This window comes from Patagioenas fasciata, chromosome 1 (assembly GCF_037038585.1).
Source record: "Patagioenas fasciata isolate bPatFas1 chromosome 1, bPatFas1.hap1, whole genome shotgun sequence".
NCBI classification, from domain to species: domain Eukaryota; kingdom Metazoa; phylum Chordata; class Aves; order Columbiformes; family Columbidae; genus Patagioenas; species Patagioenas fasciata.
The window spans coordinates 153,367,445-153,379,544 of record NC_092520.1 but is presented as its reverse complement, the minus strand read 5'-3'; the positions used below and the strand labels follow the sequence as shown (position 1 = coordinate 153,379,544).

Below are 12,100 nucleotides of genomic sequence, written 5' to 3'. Positions count from 1 at the left end.
AGTACATAAATGCATAGAGCTTTGTCTCCAAAAAATGCTGAACGAAATCATTGTGGTTTTGTGGCTGATAAGTGCTCGCTGCAACCTGCATGCATGAGGTGGAATTTATTTACAACAGAATTATGGGCCACAGGAAGGGGTGAGATAGGCTCAACATCTAATTGATGTTGAGTTCACATCCAACTAGAAGGAAAATAAACAGTCCCTGCATCATTCTGCAGTAACAAACAGTTGCTTTTAAATGAGGGAAGAACTTTTCCTTGGTATCCACAAATGAGTTCCATACACTATTGTTTGGGGAGCAAACAAAAGGAGAGCCTTTTTCTCAATGGAAGAAATCATACCAGTTTGATTTCCTTACACAGTATGAAAACACTCAATAGGAAATTCAGTCCAAAGTAATGCGAATTAAGAAAAAAATAGGCTGAAAACAAAATCTGTAAATTGTTTCACTACCACTTAAGAAAAAACACCTTTACATGCCTACCTGTCCTATGTGACCATTTATTTTCTCAAATATATCTTACCAGGCACAGTTCTCAAATATATCTTACCAGGCACTTGAGTGTTTTCCACTAAAACTGAACCAAGCTACTCCTTTAGAAAATGCCCTATGGAACTGCCCTCCCCATGGCTGCCACTCCAGTTGGGAAACCCAGCCACTTCCCAGTCACGGGGTGGGGGGGGGGGGGCATCCACTGCCTCAGTTATTGAACAACAGCAGCTTTGCATTCTCTCTTGGACCTAGACCCCAAACGTGTGCTACACTGGCTGGCAGTACATACACCACAGGCAACTGAAAGATTTGGTCTGTGCTATGCATTTGCTCAGTCTCCCAACTATCTTGCATCACTTAGGACCTCTTCCTTCCACCACCTCTCTCTTCCCTAAGGGTTTAATCCTAAACTCTGTATTAAGATACACAAGTCCTCAAGATGCTCAACTATACATTTCATAGAAATATGACATAGGATGTGTGTTTTGAGTACTAATACTGCCTCTCTCTCCATCCTACCTGTTAAATATAAAAATTCTAATAATTCAGTTTATTAATAAAGACAAGACATGCAGAATCACATTTACCCCATCTACTTGTACCTGTTCTCTCAGTGATAACCTATGCAGTATTACAAAATGCTTAAAAAACTGAACTTGAACAGATATTAACAAAAAAATAGTGCATTCCTCCCACCTGTTATGACTAAGGATAAAGTCACCATAGCAAGGATTATAAAATAATATTTGAAAACTTGTAAAACTGTTAAGCCTAAAATCAGTAATTTAAAAGTTAGGAAGTATCATTACTAAGGCTACCTATGAAATCCCAATTCAGTTTTTCTTTGCATAAACATTATGACTACAGAACCATAGGTTGTTTCTTCACTTGAACAGCACACTAAAGTTTCCAGTGACTTTCAGCCCAATGTTGCACGTTTGCACACAATTTATATTATTTGTAGAATCTCACAAAAACAGATCTGCAAAATATTTCAGGAGGTGATCTACTCCATCCTTCTACACCATTGTGGAATCACTGTTGCAATCCACTTCTGTTAGATCATTATACAAGCTGTTCTTACAACTCCGATGACAGATTACATTATTGCCTCAAACCATTTATTTCAGAGTTTCATTATCTGCACTGTTAGAAATACTAGCAGTTAGAAAATCTGTTTTGTTCACTGCAGTAAGTCTCTTACTTCTTTTCTTACTCAAAATAAACAGCTGTTTATGATGCTTCTCTTTGTATTTATCTTTTATATATTTAAATAAAGTCCTGTCCAACTATGCTTTATGCTAGATTAGGTGGCCCAAATACTTGGGCAATCTGAACTCTATCCAGTAGCCTGTCTCTTCCTTGAAGAACAAGACCCCATACTGGACACAGCATCCCAGCTACAGCTCTTCTGCCACTGAAGAGAATGAACAAGTTATTACACAGGATATGCCAAAGACCATAACCCATGTGTTCATGAGATCCAGCACCCCCGTGATCTTATTGAATCACATTGTTTGTGATCCATGATAAACACCAGATCTCTTCATACAGCACTGTTGCATTGTCTACCCCTCATGCCACAGCTGTGCAGATTTTCGGCCCCCTCAGCATGATATTATCACATACTTTCCTTACTAAAAAGCATCTGGATTTTCAAGACTTTCTTTCACTATATTTCCAGCATTCGTCCCTCCTCCTCCTCTTACTTGCTGGTGAATTTTAGTCTCTTATTTCTGTTTCAAACCACAAGACCAGACACACTGCCTTGACCAGATGGCTAAGGCTAATTCAAAATTCTGTGCAGGGAATTAACTCATAGAAGAGAGGTTTCTAGAAATCAGAGGAAAGAATGAAGAGAACTAAAAGGATTAGAAAACAGTTTGTGTGCAAAGATCAAGCAGGTAGAAATGTAGGCTGAAACTGCTAAAATACACTGAGCAAACATCAGTAATCATAAATGAGTTCTTTTTATGAAGATCTGATTTAAAAAAAAAAAAAGAACAAAATCCTACTATACTTTGATACAGTATAGTACATCTTCCCATCTATACAGCTATTTAACCCTCACAAAAAGGTCTTAATATGGCAAATGCATACTGTTACACTACCATCTGTTATTTTCTATTTGCTTACAAATAATTTATTCCTTCCACATTCAGTAGACTGGTTTGTCATCCATTGAATCTTTACTGTTCTAAAGACAAAAGTCTTTGGCTTTCTGATGAACTTTTCCTTTGTGTTCACTGTTACCGCATCTGAAAATTTCGTACTATTTTGAAAATCAAACAAGGAATTACACCTAAGAAATTGCATTTTACAAATTGCAAAACTAAGAAACAAGGTCAAATTCTGAGTGCCTAATTTGAAACATTAATGACTATTTAGAATTACAGACACAGAACAGGTTCCCTTGACTTCTTTGGCAGCTGCAAGCACTCAGCATTTCTACAACACATGATCCCAAAGGTCTCAGGTCCAGTAAATGAGGAACACACAGCTAGTGACCACCTGTGGGAAGCCTGACCTAAGCAACTTCTTCACATCACTGAAACTCTGCAACAGTAACACAAGTCAATTGTCTAGAACAGCATTTAATTACATTAACAGTGAAACCTTTTTTCAAACTTCCCTGTCCCCATTCATTTCACACCTTCGAACATCTGCTACAAAGGAGCAAGAGTCCTATACATAACTTCTTCATTTGCTATCCAACAACCATTTCTCCCCAGTGCAGGATCAGTTTTGTACACTGTCTGCATGTGGGTATATGTATGTACAGATACTTATGTGCAGGTGCCTTTATAGCTATATTATCTACATGGATAAACACTTTGTGATCATGTTAGTATAGCTGTACTATAACCGACAGGCACAGAAGAAGTTAAAAATCGTACAGGTTAATGTAATGCCAACATTTCCAACTTGCTAATTTCTGCCTTTGCAGTTTTCACATGCTGCTACAATTTCTGCGGAGGAAATTTTCCAGTTTTTAAAACAAATTCTGACAAACACTTCTGTCACAAGTCTGAAACATGCATATTCACAAAATGTTCAATGAGCAGCAGTAGATCATTGTGCTCCTGGCTGAGAAGAGGAAAGGGCCAACACCCTGAAGCCCTGGGTTCTGTGCCAGATTCTGGGTAGGTGAGGTTTCATGAGAACAAGATACATACAAGTTTTAGCAGACAAAAAAATGCATCATCTCTGTTACAGCCATGTGTGCCTAAATTTGGTTGTTACAAGCTTTTGAAAGAAATCATTTTCAAAGCAGCAGCAGAGAAAACATCCCCTTCAAAGCAGACACAATCTGCCAAAGTTTAACTGCATGCTCCAAAGCATAAGGGTATTAAAGTTGTTCAGAAAAGAGGCTGGCAGAACTCAAAGCAGAAACTATTGTTTTCCTCTTGCCTCGGCATCAGAAGCAGCTGAACTCTTTCAACTGACATTTTGTAAAGAAAAAAAAGCTTCACCCCATAGCAAAATGCACAATTTACAAAATTTCAATTGAAATAGTTAAAATTGTTCTCAACGTCACTGCAAGGCAGTAATATTTCTGACAAGCACTGTATAACATCTTATAACTTTTATAAGAACTAGCACAATCAGCCAAGTCTACCATTCTCAAGTATTTATTCTATGCGCTTTGTGTGCAATTAATTACACTAACATAATCAATGATGTGACTCTTGATGGTCAGTTGTATTTTTTCCCCATCTCATGCCTTAGGAAGAAGACATCACTAATCCATTGCTCTTATGAAAGGTTTTCCCCTCAGTCTTCCAAAACAGCTGTCTCAAATAACATTAATGGTTGAAAACACAGTACATATAGGGAGCGTCAATCAAATTTGTTATTGAGCTCATGTGTGTTTAGCAACCACTAAAGAAAAGCACAGAAATATATGACTCCTAAAGGGATAAAAAAAGACGACATATCACACAACTCCAGAGTCCAAAACTGGCCATATTGACAAGGACTCTGTGAAAATGTGATTCTTACATGTGAGCCAAAAGAGAGATTAAGTCTGCACTGTTCATTTAATGCTACCATTTGAGTTAACTTTGCAATTCTATGACAAAATTTAAAAGACAACTTGTGCTATTTCCTCATGTTTTTTACTTTCTGTACATAGGTTCCCACAACATACTCGATTTAATTACTTTTATGCAATTAGTGTTACTTGTACTGTACACCACAATGGGCCAGGCTGAAGACATACTAGTAGTTAAGGACATCGTCCATAGTAACTCTTACGCAATTAGTGTTATTCATACTGTACACCACAATGGGCAAGGCTGAAGACAAACTGGTAATTTAAGACATCATCCATAAACAGATTTACTTTCAAATGAAGGAAAGCCACAGCAGAAGTGAGACTGTATTATTAAGAAGCCTATTCTGCTTCACTTCTCCCCCAAATAACTCCCCCACATACACACACGCATTCTGGATTGAGAAATAAGAGCTGAGTTTTCAGAGCCTGCCACTTACCACAATCACCAGCTTACCAAGACCTCTTGGAAAAGAATTGTGCTGCAGCAAGAATCACTGCTCTTTAACGTGTCCAGTGCCTGAAATCTATTACTCAAGGTAGGTCAAAGCTGTTAAAGCCTACTTTGTTAGAGGCACACTATATTTCAAGTCACAGCCCTGCCTGAGAAATCCAAGACCTTGCTTCACAGAAAACAAACATCACTCACAAAACAGACACAACTGAACAAAAAGCTGCACTGTCCACTAGCTTGTTTAGCATTCTAACTTCTTGAAAGAACATGCAAACAAAAAACACATTTCATCTGGCAAGACTACAAGTGTAGCTTGTAGACACAAGGCTGACATAAATACATCAAGCACAGCATAGAAAGCAGTCTGAAAGGGAATCCTCCAACCATATGAGTCTTCTGTGAAAATGAACTGAAAGCAAGCTTGACAAGCTGAACTGGCCACAAGAGACATGATGCCAACTCAAGTGTCTGCAACACACTCAGGCAATTAAGTTGAATAAACAATATCCTCCAACTGTCCCATAAGGCAGCTACATCCGATTCCCTGCCTGACCTCCACAACTTGTCATTGGTCCATGAGTCTCTGAGGACACTCACTGCAGACTATTCAGAGGCCGGTACATATCTCTCGCCTCTCCCACAAAAACAGTGCAGCGAGACAAGATAAATCCTCCTGATTGTCAGTGCAGTAGTTGCACACATTGTGCAATGGAACAAAAGCAAAACCACAGTCTGGGCTGAGCAGTAAGGTATTCACAGAGCCTGACCAAAGCCCTCGTTCACAGAGGTGCTCAAACACATACCTACCCTTAGCACACCAGCCGCTCATCTACACACCAAGAGTTCAGCAGCTGCTTAATTGTGGAAGCTGAAGCACTGATTCAGCAACATGTGACTTCAGTGGAAGCTGGATCAAGCATTCCAAAACTCAAGTTGATTTACTACTTAATTTTCTTAAATACTGACATTCACTTTGCTATTTCAACTGCAAGCAAGTGGCTCTAATAGCCATTCTGCTCTTACTCTATACACCTCTTCTGCATAACTCAAAGCTGCAGGCGTTTGCTCTTGCTGTTCCTAAACTAGCCAAGACCAAATGGCACTGGAAAGCAAATAAATTGCATCCAAAATGAATATTCAGAGAGTTATAAGTCTGATGAGCAGTTACATGAATGTTGTCCAAGCCTACTGCATATGATCAGTACACATCTTTACTGTTTCACACTACCAAAACATTTCAAGGCTAAAGATTAGGATAAAGGACAGGTCCTAATTTTTTAAACATTATGGGCCCAAAACAGAGGAATCTGACTCCTGTCACACTTTTTAACAAAGCATTTCACTTTAACTCCAAAGCAACAAAATACTCTTGTTTTCTGCAACCTGATGTCTTCAAATATCTGTAATCCATGAACCACTTCTGAGATGTCTATGAAAAGCACCCTCTGAAAAGGAAGTTTGCTTTTAGAACGCTAAAGTTAACTGTACATGATTAGCATGCTCAGTGGAAAGAAAAAACATAGAGGACTTGAAAATCAAACCAGCTCAAAGGCTCCTGCCCTAGCCTGAGCAGGAAAGCATCGCTTTGGGCAAGATCTGTTGTCTCCGAGTGCTCTCTTCCAACAGCCCAAACACTGGCTAAGTTACATAACATTTCTTACTGCTGCTTTTAAGTTAATACAAGAACACATATCAATCACACAAACATTTACAGAAACTCACAGCAATGCTTAATTAAGAACTACCAAGTATTAGAGAAACAATTAAACAAAAGCCATCAGTGACTTACTAAGAAAATTCAGAAAAAAAAAAAAAACAAACAAAACACAACAACCCACACAACAAACCAGTCACTCTATTAACCTCAAAGAGGCAAAAAACCCTAAGCAAATCTCCAATTTATGAACCTACTGCTTTGCCTTATCTTATTTGCATGCAAAGCCTGTTCTATTTAACAAAAAGAATCTCTGAAGCTTACTAGAAATTATCAACTTTCACATAGGCTGGAAACAACATCTTGTTGGCTACAACGGGAGCCGAGTGTAACTTCCCCAAAAAGCTCACCAGTCACCACCAAAACACAAACTATTTTCTGAAGTGGAAATAAAGTAGTATTAAAAAGACAAGCACACTTTATAACATCAAGGCTTCTTAAACACCCAACAATAATCACCCCAATTCTTGTGTTTAAATAAGAGTCAACACTAGTTGATCCACTTAATGAAGCACATTAACGCAGGCTCTTGTCATTTCTCAGACTTTATCAACAACTTGCTAATGTTGACAAAAATGTATTGCTTTATACCTGTTACCTACAGAAAAGAAAACCTATAGTCACAGTAAAATCATCCCTTTCTATGAAATGTTAGTTGGAGCATTTTTAATATTAAAGATGAACCAAGAAGTGCTATGGGAGCAGAACCAAATGAGATATCTTTGTGATTAAACTGTCTGCTTAACTACAGACTAATTCTGATGTCTAGAGCCACTAGAGGAAAGAAAAGAGGGCAAAAAAGAGGGTCACTGATTCCTGCCTATTTTCAAAAAATCTACTGAACACACCCCCCTCTGAAGCCCCAGCAGTTCTCTCCACACACAAGTCATGCCACGGCCGTTCTTGGAGGGCAACACTTCGCGTTGCGAGGAGTTCTGATGCTCCTTCACTCCAAAGTGGAAGGAGAACCAGGCTGTCCCACAGCCCGCCGATGCGACCCCTGCCTGACAGGCTGCAGCCCCGAACGCCCCGGGCACTCCGAGAACCGCTGGCGGAGGGGCGGACACCGGGACCACAACCCCGGGCGATCACCGGGCTGGAAGGGGACATCCCAGCCGCCCGAAAGGCCTAGGACGGGGCTGCCCCACACCGGTTCTCTCCTTGGCTTTCCCGGGACGGGTCCCAGCCCCCCCGGCCCCACGCCAGAGTGGACGCGGTTCGGCTGCCAACAACGCGCGCGCTTTCTGGCGGAGCTCCCCAAGCAGCGCCGCGCGCACAGGCGGCCCCCGCCCGCTCCCCCCGCACCAGCACCGCCGCATTGTTACCGGCGCTGCCGTTAACGGACGCCAGCGCGCGGGGACAGCTGCCCACAGCAGCGGCCACCGACCCTACCCCCCACCCCCTCCCACTCACGGCGCAGCCCCGGTCCGGCACACCTGCCGCGGCCCGGCCGTCCCCGCAGGCCCCCTTTGTTCCCTTACCTGCGGCGGGCGAACCCCGCAGCGCCGGCACGGCGAGCAGAAACGGGAGCAGGGCGGGAAGCGCCGGCCGCCAGCGCGCTGCGGCCGCCGAGGCCACCACGAAGCGTGTCATCCCCTCCATGGCACGGCACACACGCCGCGGCCCGGCGTCAAGTCATCGCGGCGCCCCGCGTCCCCTCCGCGGGTTGAAAGGGCTGGGCGGCCTCGGTGGCTCCTCCCGGTCGCATCCACGGCCGGCGGGGCCGGGACGCTGGAGAGTGGGGGGTTCCGCAGGCTTCCCTCCCCACGCCTACCCCGCGAGGAGTATTCACGGGAGCAGCGCCGCGGCACCAACCGCCTCCCAGAAGCGGCGGGGCAGGAGCGAGGCAGAGGCGCCCCGCAGGGCAGCTCGGTTCGAGCCCCAGGCGGGGAGGCGGAGGGGAAGCCCCCACGCTCCGGGGCAGTGGGGCTCCTCGGCCGGCCGCGGCGCTCGCCCGGGCGACTACGGCCTTTCACGTGGGAGGCGGCAACAGCCCCGAGCTGGCCGCCCGACGCTCCTTCGCTCGCTCCACTCCCTCCCCGCCGGCGACGCGTTAACCCCGGCACAGGCCGGCCCTCGGCGGCGGCGAGCGCAGCGGGGCCGCCCTCCACCTGCGCGCGCCCCGCCGTCCGCGTCTGCGCGGGGGCGCGCCCGCCCCGCCCCCTCCGCCGCGCGCGGGCGTGGGCGTGGGCGGTAGGAAAGGGAGGAGCTGAGACCGCGGCCGCGCTCTAAGGCGGGAGCGGAGGGGGGGAGCCGGTGTGAGGGGCGGGGCGGAATGAGCAGGCCACGCCCTCGCGGGCCCGCCGCTGCCGCCGGTCCTTTCGCTGTTGCCAGTCCCTTCGCTGTTGACCCCGCGCGTGCTTGTGCCTCACAGGATCACAGAATGTCAGGGATTGGAAGGGACTTCGGAAGATCATCCAGTCCAATCCCCCTGCCGGAGCAGGAACACCCAGATGAGGTTATACGGGGAGGCGTCCAGGCGGGTTCTGAATGTCTCCAGAGAAGGAGACACCACAACCCCCCTGGGCAGCCTGTTCCAGTGCTCTGTCACCCTCACTGAGAAGAATTTTCTTCTCATATTTAAGTGGAACCTCTTGCATTCCAGTTTGTACTCATTGGCCCTTGTCTTACCATTGGTTGTCACCAAGAAGAGCTTGGCTCCAGCCTCGTGGCACTCAACCTTTACATATTTATAAACATTAGTGAGGTCACCCCTGCGTCTTCTCCAAGCTAAAGAGCACACACAGCCCAGGCAAAGCGGGGGTGTCACCCAACAGCCACCCCCCCACAGGGACAGTTTGAGTCATCGGTGTCTCCCAGTACCTGAGTGGTGACAGGAGTGGCACAAGAGCCCAGTCCTGGTTTGTGTGGGGCACCCGTGTTTCCTCACTGCGCTGCTCCCCCATGGATGAGCGAGGCTGGGAGGCTGGTGGTCCCTTCCCTCAACCCCCTTGGCCAGGCCTAGGGGTGCCCGGGGACAGGCCGTCGCGTCCCACAGGCCGCATGTGGAGTTTTGAGGGCTGAAATAATGATCAATGTCCAAGTGGAAAGGGAGAAGATGCAGCCATGAGGGTGTAGTTACGTGGCAGGACATCCCTGAGACATTAGTGATGCTCTAGGATACAATAGACACAAAGACCGGGAGTGGTCCTTGTCACCACAGGACTCCTCCTGAGCTCAGCTCTCCCCAGGAGCAGGGACAACTCCAAAAGTCACTGAAGAGCACCAGGGAGAGCTGGGAAATGGTCTCATAAGAAAGTAGAGCTGGGCTCACCGAAGTCTCCAGCTACACTCGCAATGGAACGGGTTAACAATATGTCAAGGGACTTCCTAGTGATGTCCTTGGCACACACAACAGATACACCTCACTCCCAAAGTAAAGTGGAAAGAGCAAGAATTCATTTTGCTGACACACGCAACACCCATAAACTTTAGGTTCACATCACAATGTAATATCACACTCAGCAAAGGAAAATAATACACAGCAGAACCCTGGCAACGTAAATAAGCAAAGCTGAAATCAGTCAAACTACATCAGCTGGAGATGTGGCTCAATATAGACACAGTGAATAAGAGGAGGGCATGAAATCCGAAAAATCTACTGGTTTTAGGTTAGACGTTTTCAGGGTCAAAAAGTCCACAGATATCCTGTCTTTGGCGACGTATCAAAAGCAATCACCATGATGAGTACTTCAGTACTCCTAGCACAAGACCTATACTTTCATTCTAAAAGTCTCAGTCCAAACAATATAATTTTCTTTCATTTTGTAGAGTGGAGAGATGTTTCACAGAAAATTTCATGGGTGATTACAACCTATATCTTAAAATGAAATAAAAAATCTAAGCTATAACGTCCCATGGAAAGATGTTAAATATTGCAAAAAGAAGACCACAGCAGGACAAAAAATACCCAAAAGTTTTGATTCATCTAAAAAAAACTAAATGCAGAAAAACTTGTATAACACCCCCTTTTTTTTTTTTTTTCACCTGAGCAAATAAAAAGTTTAGGGCCTGGGGATTGTTTGTGTAATATTAAATTGCTGATAGATAGAAGTATATTTTTGATATTCCTTTTTATTTACTAAAAAAAATTTTAAAAAGACATTTCTGTTTCCCAGAACCCATCAGGAATCAAACAGCTTATTTTATATACAGCTTATTACAAAAGAGTGCTCTTTCGCCTTTTCTTTTAACTATGTACCCACCATTCGTGGATACACACCATGTCGAGTACTTCCTTGTTTCCATCTCTCTCAGTTTCCCTTGTCCTTCACAATCTCTCTTGCGGATCTACAGTGCAGGAGAAACAATAGCCACCAAAAACTTAAAAAAAACCCACTCCACTCCCACATGCCTTCATTGTAAGCAGCTCTGGGCATCCGTGTTTGGCATTGGAGTGTGCGGTTACATAGTCTTTCTGTTTGCAAAATGTGGTTTTCCTGTTCTTTTAATAAGCTGGCCCTCGGAAGTACTCGGTAAATGAACAGGAATCCACCCCTGCTTCGCATTCAGTGGGAGCTTTGGCAGTTAAGACCCTTGAAATACTTAATTTCAAAACATATTTCAGACACTGCCTGTTGTCTCCGTTACTGAAAGGTACCACATTACATCGTTGTCCTAAGAGCACCTCTAGTAACAGAGCATGTAAAGCGCCCTGTAGTACATTTCTGACTGCCTGTAGATAATTTGTTTCACCAAGATCCAGTCATGAACGGTAACTTCCCAGACAAAAGCGTGAGACAACTTCTTTCACATTTCTGAGACATTATCCATGATGACATACACTGCAACTGCTCACTCATTCACTGCCTCAGCTAAGATGATTTCCTGCTCCAGTTCCCAGAGTTCAGTTCACAAAAATAATCTTCCTATCGTGTTTGGGTTCATGTTCCCCAGTTTCTGCGTCTGTTGAGACTGAACTGGTATTTATGTTATTTCCCTGCTTCCTTGGCTCATTTAAGAACTGTCACATTTGATTGCGTATTCTCTATTCCCTTGCAATTTCACACGTTCCACCAGACACCTCCAAATTAAACTGCTGTTGTTAAATAACAACCGACATTGAAAGAGGAGCTGCAAGGCAGCTACCTGTGATGCTACGGTTCACCCTCTCTTTTGGTCTGTTTCCCAGAAGTTGTGAAGGAATTTCACTAGTCACATACGATCCCCTGTCCCACTTAACCTCCTCTTCTCTGGAGCCATACTTTCGGGAGATGTTTTTGCAGTTGTAGCTCCTACTCCCCTTAGGGATAGCATTAACTTTAGTAACTCTGTACTGTTGGTTAGTTCCTTTAATCTTTTTGCAGACCACTGAGTCCCCCTTTTCGCTGAAAAGCCTCGTTGTATGTGGCAATCTGATTGACATTTACTTCACCCATTCGT

The 12,100-nt window shown here is 44.5% G+C and overlaps 1 protein-coding gene across 4 annotated transcripts in view; it reads right to left on the bottom strand.

The window, feature by feature from the left end:
* Positions 1–8,844, bottom strand: part of KIAA1549 (KIAA1549 ortholog) — a 145,813-nt gene extending 136,969 nt beyond the window's left edge. For all 4 annotated transcript variants that reach the window (XM_065840144.2, XM_065840160.2, XM_065840153.2 and 1 more), the window contains exon 1: positions 8,200–8,844. In XM_065840144.2, the coding sequence (XP_065696216.1) occupies positions 8,200–8,320 (121 nt within the window). In that variant the 5' untranslated portion in view covers positions 8,321–8,844. The remainder of the gene's footprint in view (positions 1–8,199) is intronic.
* Between the last annotated feature and the right edge of the window lie 3,256 nt (positions 8,845–12,100).